Source organism: Carassius carassius, chromosome 6, assembly GCF_963082965.1.
Source record: "Carassius carassius chromosome 6, fCarCar2.1, whole genome shotgun sequence".
Classification (NCBI taxonomy): domain Eukaryota; kingdom Metazoa; phylum Chordata; class Actinopteri; order Cypriniformes; family Cyprinidae; genus Carassius; species Carassius carassius.
The window spans coordinates 24,278,528-24,299,250 of NC_081760.1; the positions used below are offsets into that span (position 1 = coordinate 24,278,528).

A 20,723-nucleotide genomic window follows, 5' to 3' on the forward strand; every position below is an offset into this window, starting at 1 on the left:
CCTCCTCCTCCTCCTCCAGTGGTGCAGACCCGGGTTACATCTGTAAAAAACACACCTTTAAGTGATGCTAAATACAGAAAAAAAGCAATCTGTTATTTATTAAGTCTGTATTAAGTTTGCACTCATGTTAAGTCGAATATTTGCTTTTTTTATGCCATCTAATATAAGTCACAATTGTGTTTGTCTGCGTCTGTGTTTGTAGCTTCCAGTTTTGGTCAGGATATGAATCATTGCAGATGTTTATATAGGACTAAACTGACTAAGCCAAAGATAAATTCTGTGTATTAGTTTTTGGCATTTCAGCAGAACTTTACTGAAATCAGCTAAACTGTCAATAAGACAGATTACACTAGTATATATCGTTACGATTTTTGCTGCTCCATGTCATTTTGACACATTAATTGGTTGTTATTTATAAATGTTTCCTCTCTATCTAAGGTATCCACCGTTTTTTGATGATAATCCCTTTGGCATCTACCAGAAGATCCTGGCCGGAAAGCTGGAGTTTCCACGGCATCTGGATTTCTATGTAAAGTGAGTTTGACCAAGAAAACACAACTGAATGACACATGCTATATTTATAGCATACATAAAACACAAAGTCTAGTCAAATCATGTCAGCATCAATATTGATTGATCTCAGGCTTAAATTTACGTGTGTGGGGGAAAGTCTTTTAATTGCTAACTAAAAGTTATATATATACATATATATATATATATATATATATATATATATATATATATATATATATATATACGTATATATATATATATATATATATATATATATATATATATATATATATATATATATATATATATATATATATATATATATATATATATATATATATTTGTAATTGAAATAAATTGGAAAAAAATATTAAGGTTTTATTTTTAGATTTATAGAAACAATACAACTATAAAGCTTCAAAATATTAAGTTAATAATATCATTTAAATAAAATTAATAATTTATATCATCCCTCCTTCAAAAAAAATAAATAAAATAAATATATATTAAAGCCGCAGTCAGTAATGTTTTTTTTTTTTTTTTTTTGTTAAAAATGATCCATAATCAATTTTTGAGCAAGCACATAACCAGCCAGTGTACAAAACTGACTCCTAATTTTAGCCCGATTCACACTGATAAGCTTGTAATAATGTTTTATAATTTAAGTGGTACTGGGAGGTCGTTGGGGGTAATACGAGTGTTGCGCTGTGTCATTAGGTCACGTCTGTACACATAAAGAAGCAGTCCCGGCCAGCAGGCTATAAACCGTGAGTGGATGCTGCAGCTGGTGGATCAAGTATAGCCTTTTCTTACAGCGGCTGGAATAGTTAAACTTGGCATTTTCAAATGAGCTCTGAGAATCATTAAATAGCTTTTTAAGGTTAAAAGAACAATTTATTTAGATGACATTTGAATGGTATGGCAATTAAAATTGGACTGTACATAAATTATCAGTAAAAAAAATCTACATTTAATAAAATCTACAGATAACTCCAATACTAAATACACAGTCACCCAATGTTGATGTTGTTACAATTTGAGAACAAAGGGTGATAATGATCATTTGCATGGTTTGACATGAGCTAAGTGATCGTTAGATTTAATCACCATTGGTAGCGTGATTTATTGGTTTTTGGTATTTTATTTTATGTATTTATTTTTGCAGTTGTCAGGACAAAACTGGGACACATTACTTACTTGTTCAGATAACATTTTGGTGTGAAAATTCTTAATTTGGACATACTTTCAAAGCATAGAATCTGAAATTCTGCAGTACAGTGAGTATCCACACTAGTGCAATGACAGCCTACACATACTTTGAAACTTTAGATTAATCCGAATCATAATAGGATAATTATTGTTATTATTATCTGACACTCTGGCACTTCTGACTCACAGCCTGTAAGTACATTTTTTATATTTAAAGAATTTGCCATTGACTATTCAAACGCTTTTAAAGTTTTAAGTTTTTAAAGTTTTAAGCAGTATAAAGTAGTGTAGCATATATAACTTGCTACAATTATAGATAAAATAGTACATCAGTATCAGAAGAGTCTAGTTTGGCTCAAGGAGGAAAAGGTGCAGTTCAATGACACACAGAGTCAAGGTTGCATTGCAATTGTGAGTTGTATTACATATAGGACAACAAGTATTTACAATATTTACATGTGCACATAGGTAGTACTCAGTTCAAAGTTATTTATGAGCATACAACGATCTCAGAATTCTCTCAACCATAAAAGGATGCTTGAAGCAGCAGTGATTCACAAAACACAACCCTCGAGACAGGCAGAGTCCAAGGACCGGCTCGCGCACACACATACCAAACAACAGCGCGCGGCCGTATTTAAAGGAAGTGACGCAACACTCTGTCAAGTCCCGCGATGCTTCACGAAGTCTCGCGACAACGCGAACATAAGGTGGAACCGCAAATAAAGAGAATAAGGGAAAAACGTCTGGGTTACACCCTCCCCCTTTAAATCATGCACGTCCCCGTTGCATAGAACTGCAGAAGCAAGCTATTACAGTTTAGGGACAGAGTCTGCTGCAGCGGCGTGACTAAGGGCCTCGGTATAAACATTAGACAAGCTATGAAAAAGTGTTTGAACGACTGAAATTAATGGGTTGCCTAATACTGCATATTGAAGTCGTTGAAGGGGTTGACGCTGCGGACCTGAACGTCTGGGTACTACATCAGATCCCACTATATTACTGGGGCCAGTAGCAGAACTATGAGCAGCTAGACCCACAGATGACTCAGATTGGACCGGCTCACGAACTTCAGCCTCGGGCTCCAGAAGCACTTCAGCTTCAGACACATTGACAGTTATCTCTTCCACAGGAATTTCCAATTCTCCTCCCACAGGTAGCGCCATCTCTCTTGTAACATGTTCATCTATAGGCTCAAGTAGAGAATTTCCAAGCTCTTCCAACTGAGCCTCTTCCACAGGAGTTTCTACCTCACAACTGAACATAGACGGATCTTCACCAATGATTGGCCAAGACTCTTCAATGTCAGGTAAGTGGGTTGCAATTGAAGGTCTTCTTTTAGAGCTTTGTGGAAAAGGTGGAACAGATTCAGTGTCACTTAGGGCTGTCGGTAAGGCGGAACCCACAATGTCACAGGTCGTTGGGTCATGTTCACCTCCACTCACTCCTTCCACACTGAACTTCATTGGGGACTGAGGAAAACTCCCAAGGATGGTAAGTTCAACATCCTCTGTATCCTCATCCCCAAAGATGTTAACTTGGTCAGTACGGTTGCGACTCTGGCTACGAGTATGGGGTTTTTGAGCAGTAAGATCTTCTGGAAAGTCCTCTATAACAGAAGCCGATAGGAAGCCACAGGGCAAGAGCAGATCACGATGGAGCGTGCGATTAGGTCCCTCCCTAGTCTCTGGTCTCACAATGTAAACTGGAAGATCCCCAGCACGTTTCACAACCACATACACCTCCTGTTCCCACTTGTCTTCTAGCTTGTGTTTTCCTCGAATTCTGACGTTGCGAACAAGGACTCTGTCCCCAACATCCAAGCTTGCAGGTTTTACACGTTGATCGAAGCGACTCTTGTTCCTTTTAGCTGACTTCTGAGCATTCTGGCATGTAAGCTTATAGCTCTCCTCAAGACGTGATCTTAAGTCCTTCACATACTGAGAGTGCGAGGAAGATATAGAGTCACGGACTGGCAACCCGAAAGCTAAGTCAACCGGGAGCCGTGGTGATCGTCCAAACAGGAGTTCATAAGGTGTGAACCCTGTGACCTCATTCCGCGTGCAGTTATACGCATGGACAAGAGGTTTAACGTATTCCCTCCACTTAGCCTTCTGCTTGCTCTCAAGAGTTCCCAGCATGTTTAACAGTGTCCGGTTAAAGCGCTCAACAGGGTTGCCCCTGGGATGGTATGGAGTAGTCCGAGTTTTCTTAATGCCAGCAACATCGCAGAGCTCTTTAATCAGTTTAGACTCAAAGTCTGGGCCTTGGTCAGAATGTAGGCGTTCTGGAATGCCGTACCAAACCATAAAGTCGTTCCACAGACACTTCGCCACAGTTTTAGCCTTCTGGTTTGCAGTTGGAATAGCGACTGCAAATTTGGTGAAGTGATCAGTAAGCACTAAGATGTTCTTGGTATTGCTGCTGTCCGGTTCAAGCGTTAGAAAATCCATACATACAAGTTCCAAAGGATGACTAGTTTGAATATTCACTAAAGGAGCTGCCTTTTCGGGAGGAGTCTTGCGTCTTATACACCGACCACAGGTTTTAATGAAGTTCTCAACATTAGCTGCCATTATTGGCCAGAAGAATCGCTGCCGCACCAAATCCAGAGTTCGCTCTATGCCCATGTGCCCCATATCACTATGGAGACTCTTCAGCACCGTAGAACGCAACCTTGGAGGCAAAACAAGCTGAAAGACAAGTTCATCTTCGTCCTGTCTTCTCCTGTATAAAATTCCACCTTCCAGCTCTAACCGATTCCACTCCCGTAGTAACAATGGAAGCTCAGGAAGTTCCTTTCTGACAGTGGAAGAGACCTTTTCTCCCGTCTCAAGCTGGTAAATGACCTCCCGAATTGCTGGATCGGCACGCTGCTCTTCTTTCAAGTCAGCGTGGTTCAAAGGGGAAATGACAGGAAGGCCATGTAACTCTTCCTCAGCAAAACAGTCCGGAATAATATTTGCATGGACAGAAAGAGACTCAACTAATGTCACATCAAGTCGAGTGTAGTCAGCAGGACAGCATGATCTGACAAGACTGCTCTGACATATAGCATCCACAATGTCGGGGGAGATTTCTGCAGCTTCACCAGGGTCACACAGTTGCCCTGCTAGGCGGTTCACAACTTCCCATTCTTCACAGCTTGTAGCCTTATCTGGCACTTCATGGTAACGTCTGGACAGAGCATCAGCATCAAAGTTATGTTTGCCAGCACGGTACTGCATTTTGAAGGAATATGTTGACAACGCAGCTAGCCACTGGTGGCTTGTGGCATCCAATTTTGCTGAGGTCAAAACGTATGTAAGAGGATTGTTGTCTGTAACAACTGTGAAGTTAGCACCATAAAGATAATCATGGAATTTCTCTGTGAGAAACTCAAGTTTGTGTGCCGGATATCGAGACTCACTCTGAGATAGGCCTCGGCTGGCATAGGCAATTACCCGGAGTTGATCATCCTGTTCTTAGTATAGAACGGCTCCCAATCCGATTATGCTAGCATCTGTGTGAAGGATGTAGGGCAACTTCGGATTGGCGAACCCAAGGACAGGAGCAGATGTTAACTTAGAAATCACTGTGTCAAAAGCAGCTTGACAATCAGACGTCCATCTCTCCCCAAAGGACTGCTTCGGGTCCAGGAACTTTCCAGCAGGACTTTTATCTTTGCTATACTGACGGATGGGTGCATAGCCTCTAGTAAGGACATTGAGAGGTTTTACTATGGTGGCGTAATCTTTGATGAACCTTCGATAGTATCCTGCAAATCCTAGGAAGGACCGTAGCTCTTTAAGATTTCGGGGAACTGGCCAGGATTTGAGAGCCGATATTTTCTCAGGGTCCGTTTCAACACCCCTTTCAGACACGACATGTCCAAGATAACGTACACTGGACTGGAAAAATTTACATTTTTCAGGGGACAGCTTCAAGCCGAATTCCTTCAGGCGGTTAAGTACTCGGAGTAAGCGCTTCTCATGTTCCTCTAAAGTGTCAGAGAAGATAATGATGTCATCTAGAAATACAAGGACTTCCTTGAGATTTAAATCCCCCATACACCTCTCCATAAGTCTCTGGAATGTACTTGGAGCATTCGTAAAGCCTTGTGGCATCCGATTCCATTCCCAAAAACCCAGCGGTGTGACAAATGCTGTTTTAGCCTTGTCGTCTTCACTCATTTGAATCTGATAATATCCAGACTTTAGATCCAGAACCGTGAACCATCTAGAGCCCGTTAATGCTGAGAACGACTCTTCAAGGTTCGGCAGGGCATAGGCATCTTTTACAGTTTGTAAATTTAATTTACGATAGTCGATGCACAACCTAACATCGCCATTCCGTTTCCGGACCACAACAATTGGGGAGGCAAATGGTGACTCTGACTCCCGAATGATGTCAGCTTCAAGCAGATCCCGCAAATGACTTCGAACAGCTTCAATGTCGCGGGGATGGATAGGCCTGGCTCGAAGCTTGAAAGAAGTCTCATCATGAAGCTTGGTATGGTGTTTTACCTGGTCCGTACAGCCGAAATCAAGGTCGTGGTAAGAAAACACTTCAGGCATCTGATTGAGCTTGGATGTTACTCGCTCTTTCCATTCAGGTGGAATAGACGATTCTCCAAAGTTTAACTCCAAAGTGCTTCTTTGGGGACCTCCTTTGACTGGAGAAGTGTTTACGGTATGCTGGGCCAGGATGGTAGGTGATGTACCAATATCAGCAACTACAGTCATTGGTGGAATGAGAACATCTTGTTCAGACTCGTTCATAACGAGAACAGGAACCTTGTAGGGAGCATGAGTTGGAAGTGTGATGACACAACTCTGGACGCATAGACCACCAGGAAGAGGTGATAGGGGGTGTTCAATCAGAACCCATGGAACTGTAGTTGGACTGTCTATTCTGGCAGAACCTTCTAGGACAATGGTCTGACCAGAAGGAATCAGGACTGGTGTCTGACTCAACAACTTCACAGATCCTGCTCGACCCAGCTGGCTTTGTTGGTGCTTCAGTTGTAAGAGCTTTAGAACTGCACAGTACCCTTGGGCCGTAGGTTGAAAATTAGAGATGTCACTGCGGGCGTATCGCTCATATAAAGGCTCCAGAGTATTCATGCCAACAAGCACAATTGAAGAACCCTCAGGATGACCATCGGGTACAACCAAAGCAAGAGTCGGCACATCAACTTCTTCTCCCACAAACTCTTTGTGAAAACCTATGGTCATCTCTACATACCCCAAGTATGGCACTGACTGACCGGCGGCACCCTCTACCTGGAGTAAGTCGTACAGTGGCTTCACAGGGTGATCGCTGAGACTCTGGTTGTAAAAAGAGACTGGAATTGTAGTGACCTGCGAGCCGGTATCCAAAAGGCAGTGGTAGTTCTGTCCAGCAATCTGGACGACTGCAGAACATTTAGAGCCCACCAGGCCCTTTGGAAGTTGTATGGTTGCATTCTTTATCTTGGGTTGTGACATTTCTGCACACTTGACAATCTTCTTTTCCTTGGGACGGATTTGGTCCCCTCTGGCCCCTGTCTGTCCCACAACAGGAACCAGACTCAGTTTAAATGAACGGAGTTGGAAGCATTGTGTTGGTTGCTAGTGAACTGCTTCTTTTTACGAGCAACCAGAGTAGAATTGGGTTCATTCTCACACTGAGGAGGGATGTGGCCATCCTCACCACACTGAAAGCAATAACCAGGTTTTGCAGGAGTAGGTGTGGAGCGACGAGGCTGCTGATTCGTGGCCCTGGCATGTGGCTTACTGTAGGTGGAAATCTTGGGGATAGAGCTGGTCTTTGACTGGCTGGCCGTTAGCATGGCTAACTGTCTCTGGACGTCAGCTAGTTGTTGAGCTAGTTGCTGGGTGATGTTAATCAAAGCAGAAACTGCACCCCCATCTTCAGGGTTAACGCGAGCAAACTGGGCATGAGATGTAGCTTTCTGCCGTGTAGACCCTAGATGTTGCTTCATTCGATGTGCTTTTGCTGCCTCCCGGTCCTCTTCAGTACGCAAGAGGAGCAGCAGCTCAGCAAAAGTGGGTGGGCAAGTCTTCTTTTGCTTTAGCTGGAGCTCAGCAATCAAAGAATTGTCCCAGCATCCACAACAAAACTGGTTCAACAAATGCCGGTTTGATTCAGACTCCATCACTCCTCCCCTTTTCATGGCGGAATTCAGGATAACCTGGAGCCGTTGGAAATAGGCAGATGGTTTCTCACCAGTGTCCTGAAATGTGTCCATGAATCTAGCAAACAATTCATCCCCATCTTGAACAGTAGCATATGCAGAGTCAAGAGTGTCTAGATACACTGTAGGCAATGTGCTGGAACTCAATTGCTTGACCATGTCTGCTGCTGGAGGAAGGAGGCTCTCCACTATCCTCCTAGAACGATGGAGATCAGACACAGATGGATCCTTCAACAGCAGTTCCACTCCTGAACGCCAGGTGTCATAGTCAGCCTCATGAGTGGGTCTGGGATGCCGACCTGAGAAAACCCTGATCCTTGGGTGATGTGCTGCACTCTCCTCATTCTTCACAATGTGCTCTACTATATAGCGCTGAACCTCAGGTGGATGGACATCAATGCTTGAAGTGGAATGTCTCATCCCCGACTGCATAGGATGAGATGAATCAATGCGGGGCTCAGCGACAGACCTGGGAGAAGCAGTGTTCACGAGGGGGACAGGAATAGCTGATGGAGACTGAGTCGATGGCTTCACTGACGGCTCTGGCAGCATGGCCGACTCAGCGACTGGTGGATCTTCCACATGAGGCACAGTGCAGAGCTCGGAGACCGAAAGTCCAATCTGAGACATCGTTGTTTTGAGCACTTCGGTGTAATCAACCCCAGTTAATTTGGCTAAATTCTGCAAATCAGACAAATATAACATAGTTTTCGCTTTAGCAAAATGACCTGTGCAAACAGAAGATAGCCCAGAAATACAGCATGTATGGGTCTTTTTAGCTGAGATCCAAGTGTGCGGCAACATGGGACGCAGTGCTTCCAAAGCTGCACCGCTAGTAAATACAACAACAAGCATACCATCATACTCAGATTCGGTCTCAGAAATTTCCTCAATCTTACTGACTGAACCATATTGGCTTAGAAACTCAATAACTTAATTACTTTCTGGTCCTGTTATGCCCTCCAACAGCACAGCATTTGGAATTTTGATACCACGTTTCAAAAACACATCCATTGTTCTTACTGAACTACAATAAACCCAAATGAATAACTCAAATGCACATTAAACTCACCAAATCCTCCTGGCTGGCTCGCCAAAGTTATGTAGCATATATAACTTGCTACAATTATAGATAAAATAGTACATCAGTATCAGAAGAGTCTAGTTTGGCTCAAGGAGGAATAGGTGCAGTTCAATGACACACAGAGTCAAGGTTGCATTGCAATTGTGAGTTGTATTACATATAGGACAACAAGTATTTACAATATTTACATGTGCACATAGGTAGTACTCAGTTCAAAGTTATTTATGAGCATACAACGATCTCAGAATTCTCTCAACCATAAAAGGATGCTTGAAGCAGCAGTGATTCACAAAACACAACCCTCGAGACAGGCAGAGTCCAAGGAGTCCATGATAGCACAAGTTCATAAGATCAGTACCAATGTGTGGATGTGAAACATGTCCAAGGTTTGTGCAAATGTCTCAGAGTATGTGTAAATGTCAATTAGCAGCTGAGTGTGTGTGTACGCAGCTGCAGTGCCTCCTACCACACCGGTAGATGCATGCACTCCGAAGCATCAGGTTGGGCCTAGTGGCTCGCCATCAATACACAGAACCTGGCCAGTTCCTGTATCATTAAGTCACTCAACAGCAGTCATTTGAAAAGGTAGAGGCAATCTGCAGCAGTTCAACACACCGGCTCGCGCACACACATACCAAACAACAGCGCGCGGCCGTATTTAAAGGAAGTGACTCAACACTCTGTCAAGTCCCGCGATGCTTCACGAAGTCTCGCGACAACGCGAACATAAGGTGGAACCGCAAATAAAGAGAATAAGGAAAAACGTCTGGGTTGCAGTAGCACTTTTTTTTGTTGTTTCTCCGATAACAAATGCAGACATGGTTTTATGTTTAGGCAGCATGTTACACCATATAGCAAAAAATAATGTTCTTTATAGCAACGTCATATGACCCCTTTAAACAACGTGGCACAGGATGTGAAAATGACAACTGCATCGCGCTGAAACTAGCAAAAAACACTTGTGTTAATAGGACATGATAGGGCCCAAAGATATACAGTACAGACCAAAAGTTTGGACACACCTTCTCATTCAAAGAGTTTTCTTTATTTTCATGACTATGAAAATTGTAGAGTCACACTGAAGGCATCAAAACTATGAATTAACACATGTGGAATTATATATGGAATTATATGCATAACAAAAAAGTGTGAAACAACTGAAAATGTCATATCTATGTTCTTCAAAGTAGCCACCTTTTGCTTTGATTACTGCTTTGCACACTCTTGGCATTCTCTTGATAAGCTTCAAGAGGTAGTCACCTGAAATGGTTTTCCAACAGTCTTGAAGGAGTTCCCTGAGAGATGCTTAGCACTTGTTGGCTCTTTTGCCTTCTGTCTGTGGTCCAGCTCACCCCTAAACCATCTCGATTGGGTTCAGGTCCGGTGACTGTGGAGGCCAGGTCATCTGGCGCAGCACCCCATCACTCTCCTTCTTGGTCAAATAGCCCTTGATGCCTTTAGTGTGACTCTACAGTTTTCATAGTCATGAAATAAAGAAAACTCTTTGAATTAGAAGGTGTGTCCAAACTTTTGGTCTGTACTGTGTATATAGAAGTATATGCCTCTGAATATACTTTTTTAATGACTTTGCAACAAAAGCATCTTAATACAGTAAAATAATCTGTTAATATGCTACTCTATACGTTATTTATTTTATTTTCAGTAATAACAGGGTGAACCCCTGCTGTCTCTTACCAGAAAGTGGGTCTTTGACATGGAAACGCAGTTACATTTGCACACAGTTACAAACTCGTGTCCTCTAATGAACTCATCTAAACACGTCAGCTAAGCACACTGACGGCTGCAGGAGTGGAGGCATCCTCCAGATTACAGAGAGGCGGGTGTCTATTTAATCTACACAATTACTCATGGTGCTTTTGAAATAAAGGAGCTCAGGATTCAGCAATCGGCCCACTGTCCCGTCTTGATGTTCAAAAAAGTAATCCTTTAATTCACGCCTCTCAGTAATACAGAACAGTATCCTCTCTTAGTTGCAACCTCTAAGAAGTCATTGCAGCTGTACAAACACAAAATGATATCATAGCTGCTTTTCCTAATTAGGCTTTTGTACACTAGGGTCTAAATTGGTGTTCACTGCTTCAAACGGACTGCACTCCAGAGACAAAGACAGCTTGAGGAAGCTCTTGGAAATAGAGACAGACAAGTCACCTCAGTCAAAGCAAATGCGTGTTTTCCTTTCGACTGGCATGTTTACTCTAGTTACAATTGTGAAAGTAGCCAAAACTACAACTTATGTCAGCAGGGATTTAACAAGCTTGATAAGATTATAATGTCCTGAAGTCAAACACACATGATCATTGGAGAATGAATAACATCTGCAAGGGAGGCGAGAATGAGTAAGGTCATCTGTATCATGATCGCTCCAAGCATCTCTCATGTTAGGTTAAGTGAGAACATCAACAGCACAGAAGTAAACATGCTAATGCATTTGTGTTCGCAGCTTGAAGTCTGTTGGGTCATAGACACAGATTGATTTTAAACCAATACATAAGGTTTACTTGAAAAGCTTAATGCAGGTAGATTTTCATGTGTGTACAAATTATTTTTTTTAAGTTAATAATTTAACATGTACTAATATAGAAAATCTGTTGGTCTAAACAGTTGTAATAGTTGTGTGGTTGTTAACCAACCATTCTTAAAAACCATTATTATTATAACAGGCATATTATCACAGATTAATAAATATTGTAACTTTAGTTCATATGTTTTCTTTAGTTAATGTTAGTTTATGCATTAAGCAAAGTTAGCTAGTGGGACCTAATCATAAAATGTTTCTGTGTGTGTTTGTATGGTATTTGATTCTAGAAATACACTCACTGGCCACTTTATTAGGTATACCTTGCTAGTACTGGGTTGGACCCCCTTTTACCTTCAGATCTGCCTTAATTAATCGTGGCATAGATTCAACAAGGTGTTGGAAACATTCCTCAGAGATTCTGGTCCATATTGACATGATAACACAGTTGCTGCAGATTTGTCAGCTGCAGATCCATGATGTGAATCTTCTGTTTCACCACATCCCAAAGCTGCTCTATTGGATTGAGATCTGGTGACTGTGGGGGCCATTTGAGTAAAGTGAACTAATTGTCATTTTCAAGAAACCAATCTGAGATGATTTGACCTTTGTGACATGGTGCATTATCCTGCTGGAAATAGCCATCAGAAGATGGGTACACTGTAGTCATAAACGGATGGACAATGGTCAGCTACAATACTCCGGTAGGCTGTGGCATTTAAACAACGCTCAATTGGTACTAAGGGGCCCAAATATCCCCCATACCATTACACATACCACCAGCAGCCTGAACCATTGAGACAAGGCAGAATGGATCCATACTTTCATGTTCTTTACACCAAATTCTGACCCTACCATCTGAATGCTGAAGCAGAAATCGAGACTCGTAAAACCAGGCAACATTTTTCCAATTTCAAATATTCTATTGTCTAATGTTTAAGAGCCTGTGCAAATTGTAGCCTCCTTTTCCTGTTCTTAGCTGACAGTAGCTGCACCTGGTGTGGTCTTCTGCTGCTGTAGACCATCTGCTTCAGGGTTCAACGTGTTGTGCATTAAGAGATGGTATTCTGCATACCTTGGTTGTAACGAGTGGTTATTTTGAGTTACTGTTGCCTTTCTAAAAATCTCTGCCCATTCTCCTCTGACCTCTGAAATCAATAAGGCATTTTCATCCACACAACTTCCACTCACTGGATATTTTATCTTTTTCGGGCCATTCTCTGTAAACCCTGGAGATGGTTGTGCATGAAAATCCCAGTAGATCAGTAGTTTTTGAAATACTCAGACCAGCTCGTCTGGCACCAACAACCATTCCACGTTCAAAAACACTTAAATCTCCTTTCTTCCCCATAATTATGCCCAGTTTGAACTTCAGCAAGTCATCTTCACCACATCTGGATGCCTAAATTCATTGAGTTGCTGCCATGTGATTGGCTGATTAGCAGTTTGTGATACCAAGCAATTGAAAAGGTATACCTAATAAAGTGGCTGGTTAGTGTATATTTCCACATATTTTTTCTAGCACAAAATTAAATGGATAATATTATTCTATTGAAGATTTATCCTTTTTCCCTTTTAAGGTTACTTCATGAAAAGAAGTATAGCACACTATACTTTACTTTTTCGAAATTATTTATGTATTAACTGTATTCACTCTTTTACTTTTACATATTCAAATAATATGCTTATAGAGCATTTCAGATACTGTACATTTGTAAAGATGTTATGCCTAAATTCACTTGTAGCATATATTTTTAATATCAGCCATTTATTGATGATTAATCATAACATTACAATAGTTATTTATTTATGTGAATAAGCCAGAATTACAGTATTGGTGCATCCCTACTCTTAGTATCTGCCTTCATGAAATTAAGCGTCTTAATTGTCTTGTTTATTAAATTAATTTAAAGTTCTATTCTAAATCAGATTTTTTTTAGCATAGTGGTTCTTATCTTGTTTTTATTTATCTAGGGACCTAATCAAGAAGTTTCTGGTGATTGATCGGGCAAGAAGGCTTGGAAACATAAAGGTAAGGTATTTTATGTGGTTCTTGTATGCTGCGCAATGTAATCTGGCATATTTCCTTTGAGAACGTTGTATTGATAATATGTTTTTTGTCCATATGGACTCTTTATAGTCATCTCAAATTCAAGGCCAGGTTGAAAATCTATGAATCATCTAACACAATAAGCCAGTTTGCATCTTAATAAAGCTGCACATGGCAAATAATAAGAACCTGATTGAGTCCTGCAAGATTGTTCTCCCAAAGGCCACAGTTTCCACACTGTAAAATCTAATAAGTTGGGTTTACTTAAAAAAAGCATGCAAACTGATTGCCTTGAAAAAACTAAGTAAAGTGAAATAGGAATAGTATGTTGTACTGACAAATGCTTAGTTAGTATAGTTAACTTACACAAGAGTTCTAGTAACTAAAAAAGAACTGTAGGGGGTACTTGATCCTTTCATTTAGGTTTCCTCATGACCTAGTAGAGCTACTCACTGACTCCCAGAATGCATTGCGCAGAATAAATTATGCAGTTGCTTTGTTTTAAAGTTGTTGTTTTTATTTGCCAATTTTATTTGCTGTCTTGTGTCAGCAGTAGCACAACAAAAAGAGCAAATACAATGGCTATTGTTACAATTAATGAAAATAAATTAAATTTAATTGCTACCATTGTTGTGATTCACGTGATGAATGTTTAAGTCTGTGTGTGACTTCAGCATATTACCACTCACTATTTAAGGATTATATAAAAAGCATATCAAGGTATTTATGAAAAATAAAATCTCAAAAAAGGTCATTATTAAACACACACATAAAAATGCTTTAATTAAAAAATAGGTCATTTTATAAAAGCAACCTATTTATTACTTTTCTTTGAAATCATATAACTCTGATTTCATAATGAATTTCTCCATTAATAGAGAGAAAATTATAGTAACATAAATGAAGTTTCAAGTGCCCAACCAAAGGGAATGCTAATCACTATAATGGTGAGCTGAAAAAAAAACAGCAATTAGCAACATATTAGTGCACTGCTGCCTCTCACTGGTTTATTAATGTCATTGGTTCCTTTGTGGCTACTTGAATATTTTAAGTAAGTGTCACTCAAAACAGTAAGTAAATTGTTTTATTTGCCTTGAAAGTAGCTGATACTTAATAAAACCTAGTAAGTATAACGACTAAGTAAAGATAACTAATTAAATCTAAGTAAGGTAAACTATTGGATTTTACAGTGCAGTTATCATAAGAAAGCTTCCTATCTGCCTAGAGGGGATGAGATGAAGCTCTGGCGAAACTCCCTGGACATTCAGAGAGAGATTCTGACACTGGGCAACCCTCCCACTATACCTCCTTCCAACCCCCATCAGATGAGGTGGATAATGGGGAAAGTACTACAGATAGTGTCCTTATGCGAAATGTTTCTGCATCTCTAGCTATAGTAATTTAAACACTTATGGTTTAATGGCAGTTACTTTTCTGAATTGTCCTTTCGGAGGAAATAATGATGAGGTGGCAGTAGTGCGCCAGTCTCGTCATGTGTAATGTGATGCATATTGTGTCGGTGATGTCATGGGAAGTTTGTGAATAGTTGTATCTGAGCGTAATTTTCCCGTTAATGCTGTTATTATAATTCTCCACACGTGAGGAATGAGCTCTGCTGAAATATACATCCTATCTGTTTTTTTTTTTTTTTCATTAAAGCAGATTTAGGGTAAGAGATAGAGAAGGAAAACTCGAAATGTCACTTTTGGTGGACTTCCCAGGCTAGATGTTTCTGTTGTTAATTTAGCACTTTTGTTCTTTTGCTTTTTGTCCTCTGACTAAATGCAAAGCGTTTAAGACCCGGCAGCCCAGTCACAGCTGTGTTTGCACTGTTTCCACAGCAAGGCCAGGTCCTGCTGGCAGCGCTCATTCACAAGTGCAGATATCTGTTATTCCACTTAAGTGAATGTGTATCTGTCATGGTCCAAGAGCAATGCATGGCCCAAATTCTGAGGTTTCTAGAAGACTTCAGAAGGTTAGCATTGTTGCCCCACTTTTCTTGTCCCTCTCTAAGAAACTAAAAATACAGTACAGAAAAGACTTTGGGGTCAAATGAGATGTGTCATGAAAAGTTAAGTCTAAAAGCATTGATAGACTTTTTAGGATGTTATGCTTGCAGTTTTAACTGTGGTGGTCTCAAAGTGTATCACATTATTCTACTCTGTTTATTTAGTTACAGTAACCTTAATCTAATCATAATCTTGTCTGTTATGTTTGTCTTCTTTCAGAATGGAGCTGATGATATAAAGAAGCACAGATGGTTTAAGTCAGTAGACTGGGATTCTGTGCCTTGTAGAAAACTCAAGGTAAAAGCACCACAGCTCTGTCGTATAGAGCTTTACAATATGTCCTGTTATTAAAGATTTACACCACTATTAATTTCTGAAAGATTTCCTAGTCATTACTGGCCACACAACAGAGCCAATGCCTCATTAAAAAGTGGTTATCTTTTACTTTATTTAATGTTAGAATTATATAGCCAGAATATTTCCCATGGTTTACTGGACATATTGCAGTGTTCCAGAAATACTTAGTAGTGCATAGTGGAAAGTGTACATGGCCATTCAGTTTGGGGTCAGTCAATTAAAAACCTAGTTAAAACACTAGCATTGTGAAATAATATTATATAATAACTGTTTGTTGTATTAAAATATTAATTTAATATGATAAAATATTAAAGGGGTCATGTGATTTTTTTTTTTTAAAGATCAATATTTGGTGTAACAGAATATGTTGACATGTTTAAATGTTTAAATACTGTATATTATTGTAGGTCCTTTATGCCCCGTCTCTCTCAAACGAGTCGTTTTCTACAAAGTCCCTCCTTCCAACAAGCGCAGTCTGCTCTGATTGGCCAACTGACCCAGTGCATTGTGATTGGCCGAACACTGCAAGCACTCGTCAGAAATGTAATGCCCCTTTCCATAATCACAAGCTTCATCTTTCAAAATAAATGTAAAGACAGTTAATAATGTCCTTAGTTTTACCATCAGTTCAAGTCCAGAAGGGGAACAGAGTCACGTGACAGACACAGTGATGAAGCTTGTATGTGTTTGCAGTACACAAGCCACGGGCGGTTAAGTCAGCGGACTCCACTGTGACCTCTCTCTCTCTCTCTCTCTCTCTCTCTCTCTCTCTCTCTCTCTCTCTCTCTCTCTCACACACACACACACACACACACACACACACACACGCGCAAAACTCTGCATTTGAACATTCAATAGCAAATACTTATACTAATAACAAAACATACTTCCAGTAGCTGATTCAGAAGCACCAGATTGTCATTGCAAAGTCAGAATAACATCCTCTCCCAGGTTCATGAAACAGTTGTCCATAAAATGTGTTGCTGTTCTGTTGTAAGTAATCTTAAAGATTCCTAAACGCATCTACTTTCGGATGGCCAAATTTCGCCTAGAAACACACAGCATCTCCATGACATGGCTGCTTCAACACTAACTGCGGTTACTGAAATTATGCCTTCTTTCTTTGCATTAACATTTGGCGGCATTATGCAAATATTTCCACATAGTGACGTAGACATGTGGGGGTGTGTTTGAATGAGTCGTTTTGGGGGGGGGGGGGGGGGTGACACAGTCTTCACTTTGCTAGAGAATATCTCTTTGGATTTGAGACTTTTGCAACTTTACAGATCTTCTTCATGCACCAAGAGCATGTTACACTCCAAAGAGAAAGGAAAAATTGCATCATATGACCCCTTTAATTTAATTGCTTAATTTATTCCTGTGATGGCAAAGCTGAATTTTCAGCAGCCATTACTACAGTCTTTAGTTTCACATGATCCTTCTGAAATAATTCTAATATGCTAATTTAGTATTATTATAAATGTTGAGGGGAAAAAACAGGAATACATTTGAAAACTTCAATTGATTTATAACAAAAATAAAAATAAATCTAAGTTCTTTAAAGTGTATGTAAAGCCTTTTTAATAACTTTCTGTCATTGCTGTGACAGCCACCCATAGTTCCCAAGGTGTCTCACGAGGGGGACACGTCTAACTTTGACACCTATCCAGAGGATGAGTGGAAGAAGGACACACCAGTGGCAGCTAAGGATTTGGAAATTTTCAAGAACTTCTGAAAGGATATTCTTTTGAATGAATAAAAAGACAGGACTGATGACAGATAATGATTAGATAATGAGCTGAAGTTTTAGCATAACCATTCAGGAGACATTAAAAGGTCAAAGCTGTATTATTATTATAGGCATGTCTTGCCTGCTTGTCCTTGAGTCCTGCACACTTGAGAAAGAGACTTCTTCTGGTCATCATTATTGTCATCATAATCATGGTCAAATGTTCCCCAGGAAACATTTCATCACTTCAACGTCTTGTAAGATGAGCAACTTGATTCAACACCCTCTTATAGGAGTCTCTTATATTATGCAAAATGATTTTTATATATATATACATTATTTTAAATAAGCAATATCAATATTCTGTTCAAGGTTCTTTTTGCTGGATCAACACAATGTCCTTGCTTTTGCCTAAACATCTATGGTCATGGGTTTTGTTTTGACTTTATACCTTAATTTTTTTTTTTTGCTGAATTAGAGCTTTAAGCCTGACTTATTTTCTTTCTAGTTATCTGAACTTGCTGTGTTGATCCTTTCCTCCCACATGGTATTACTATATAACATTTTGTAACATTAGGCCTGTTTCACACTGCACTAGCTGCGACAATGTGCTTTTATACTGGAAGCATTTCTCCTGCATAACAAACCCGCCAGTCTATACAAAAAATAAATACATATTCAAAATAAATAATGGCAATGAATTGTAAAATAGTCATTAATATTTGAGACTACAAAAATGTATAGTCTGAAATGTAATATACATGTCATTGTAGATTGATCCAAAAAAGTCATTAATCTACAGAACCCAAACTCCAAACTGTAGTGATAAACCGCTACTTGGATTCATTCATATTTACTAAACAGAAAGTGCTGCTTGTGTGTGTGTGTGTGTGTGTGTGTGTGCGCGTGCGTGCGTGCGTGTGTGTGTGTGTATTCCAGATAGCAGGTGAATCGTTCCCTCCCGTATTTCAATGGAAAACTGTAACCTGTTGATATTGTATGCAAGCCCATTTCTGTCACAAGAAAAAAAAAATGCTTTGGTATATCAATTATTACAAACCCGATTCCAAAAAAGTCGGGACACTGTACAAATTGTGAATAAAAACAGAATGCAATGATGTGGTAGTTTCAAATTTCAACATTTTATTCAGAATACAACATAGATGACATATCAAATGTTTAAACTGAGAAAATGTATGATTTTAAGGGAAAAATAAATTTCATGGCATCACACATCTCAAAAAAGTTGGGACAAGGCCATGTTTACCACTGTGTGGCATCCCCTCTTCTTTTTATAACATCTGGGGACTGAGGAGACAAGTTGCTCAAGTTTAGGAATAGGAATGTTGTCCCGTTCTTGTCTAATACAGACTTCTAGCTGCTCAACTGTCTTAGGTCTTCTTTGTCACATCTTCCTCTTTATGATGGGCCAAATGTTTTCTACGGGTGAAAGATCTGTTTTATGTTGAAATGTTTTATTTCAGAACTATGACTTCTGTATTTATTTTAAATTATCCTAATAATTTGACTTTTTATATCATAATATTGTTTACCAAAGCATTATTTTTATTTTTATGTAGTGGAAATGGGCTTTGATAAGGGCACCAAAATGAATGCATACAGGATTCGCCTGCAGTGTGAAACAGAATGTGTTTTTGTGTTCTATTGAGCTGCTTTTCATTCTTTTTTTTTTCTGTGTAAATGTGCACTATAGACATGTTTGACAATTGCACTGCATCTCAATTATTTTTTTTTTGTTTATGAGCACCACATTTTTAAGGTAGGTTAAATAAGTACAAATTGAACCCTGCCTTCTTTCCCATTCATCAGTGTTGCGGCTCTGCAGTTATAAATTATTGTGCAGCATCTCAAGTGCAAAAGCACGGTTTGTGTGAACAGCCCCAAGAATCCAAAGAGCTTTTGAACACATTCCTGTCAGGATGTCAGACTAAGAATACTAGATGAAGTAGAGCTACAGTAGCACTTACCTTATCAAACATGACCTCACAAACCTGTAGGTAACTAATAAATGAGCATTAATGCTTGTATTATGAGATGCCTGTTCAAATACTTTGGCTGTTGTGCTTAATGATGTTCTATATGTGTTTAATAATTGGTTGAGCGCATAAACGATTTCCTAGCCAGGTGTTTTCTAAAGTTGCCTTGTATAGATATGGGGGCAAATTTAGCAAACACAGTTTACATTGCTTTGGAATGCTACTTAATATATGTTTGACGTTTAAAAGCTTGCATAATTGGAAGAGAGCTAACTATGGTGTGAAATGCTTTAGAAATGTAGCTACTGTGCGTATGTTCAAAACAACTCTTCTGTTTCTGGACATAGTTTTTCTCAACTGCTTTTGTCTGAAGCAGTAATCTATCATTGTTAAGTCTACTGAATATCATTTATTTGATATTATCTCTTGAAATGACTGTTGTTTTTAAACTGCAAATGCAGTTTTATAGTAAGGAAACGAACATGCGGATTTCACATGGACTGTTACCATCTTGTTTTTTGTTTTGTTTTTGTTTTGTTTTGTTTCCTGTGTGAATAATTTTTGTTGTATTCTCAATTGTTTGTGTGTTCTTTTTTTACACTTGTATGAGTAGAAACAAAGGTATTTTATATTGTTTGGAGCAGCAATAACTGAAATGAAGTTCTATGAACAGAAAGATTTACATAGGATTTTATACTGGTTTTTAATCACTTTTCTTTCTTTTCTTTTTTAAGTTTATTGGTGCTATAATTTTACTGCCTTCTGAACATTTATCGTGTATTTTAGATGGTACAAGTGCAATGTTACCTGCAACCAAGGTGTTATAAATACATGAGAAAATCTGCAAATTCTATGTCCATGAAAATAAACTGAACTTTTCATGTGGCAAAACTGTTTGACTAAATATATTCCTCATGCTTGTTATATCTTTTCAGTGTACTCTGACCAAACTCGTTGAAGTCTTATTAAAATGAGTTGGATTCAGACTGAAGGCACCAAGCCATACGCTCATTCACACCAGCCTTAAAAACCTTTTAAACCACAATCTTAGTGGAAATTGT

The 20,723-nt window shown here is 39.4% G+C and overlaps 1 protein-coding gene across 2 annotated transcripts in view; it reads left to right on the plus strand.

The window, feature by feature from the left end:
- LOC132142518 (cAMP-dependent protein kinase catalytic subunit PRKX-like) overlaps positions 1-18,127 on the plus strand; it is a 46,947-nt gene extending 28,820 nt beyond the window's left edge. The window contains exons 5-8 of one of the 2 annotated variants that reach the window (XM_059552450.1): positions 439-534; positions 13,495-13,552; positions 15,799-15,876; positions 17,546-18,127. In XM_059552450.1, coding sequence (XP_059408433.1) covers positions 439-534; positions 13,495-13,552; positions 15,799-15,876; positions 17,546-17,671 — 358 coding nt within the window. In that variant the 3' untranslated portion in view covers positions 17,672-18,127. Of the gene's footprint in view, positions 1-438; positions 535-13,494; positions 13,553-14,797; positions 14,981-15,798; positions 15,877-17,545 lie in introns of those variants that run through there. The other variant, XM_059552451.1, reaches the window with a different exon arrangement.
- The last annotated feature ends 2,596 nt before the right edge of the window (positions 18,128-20,723 follow it).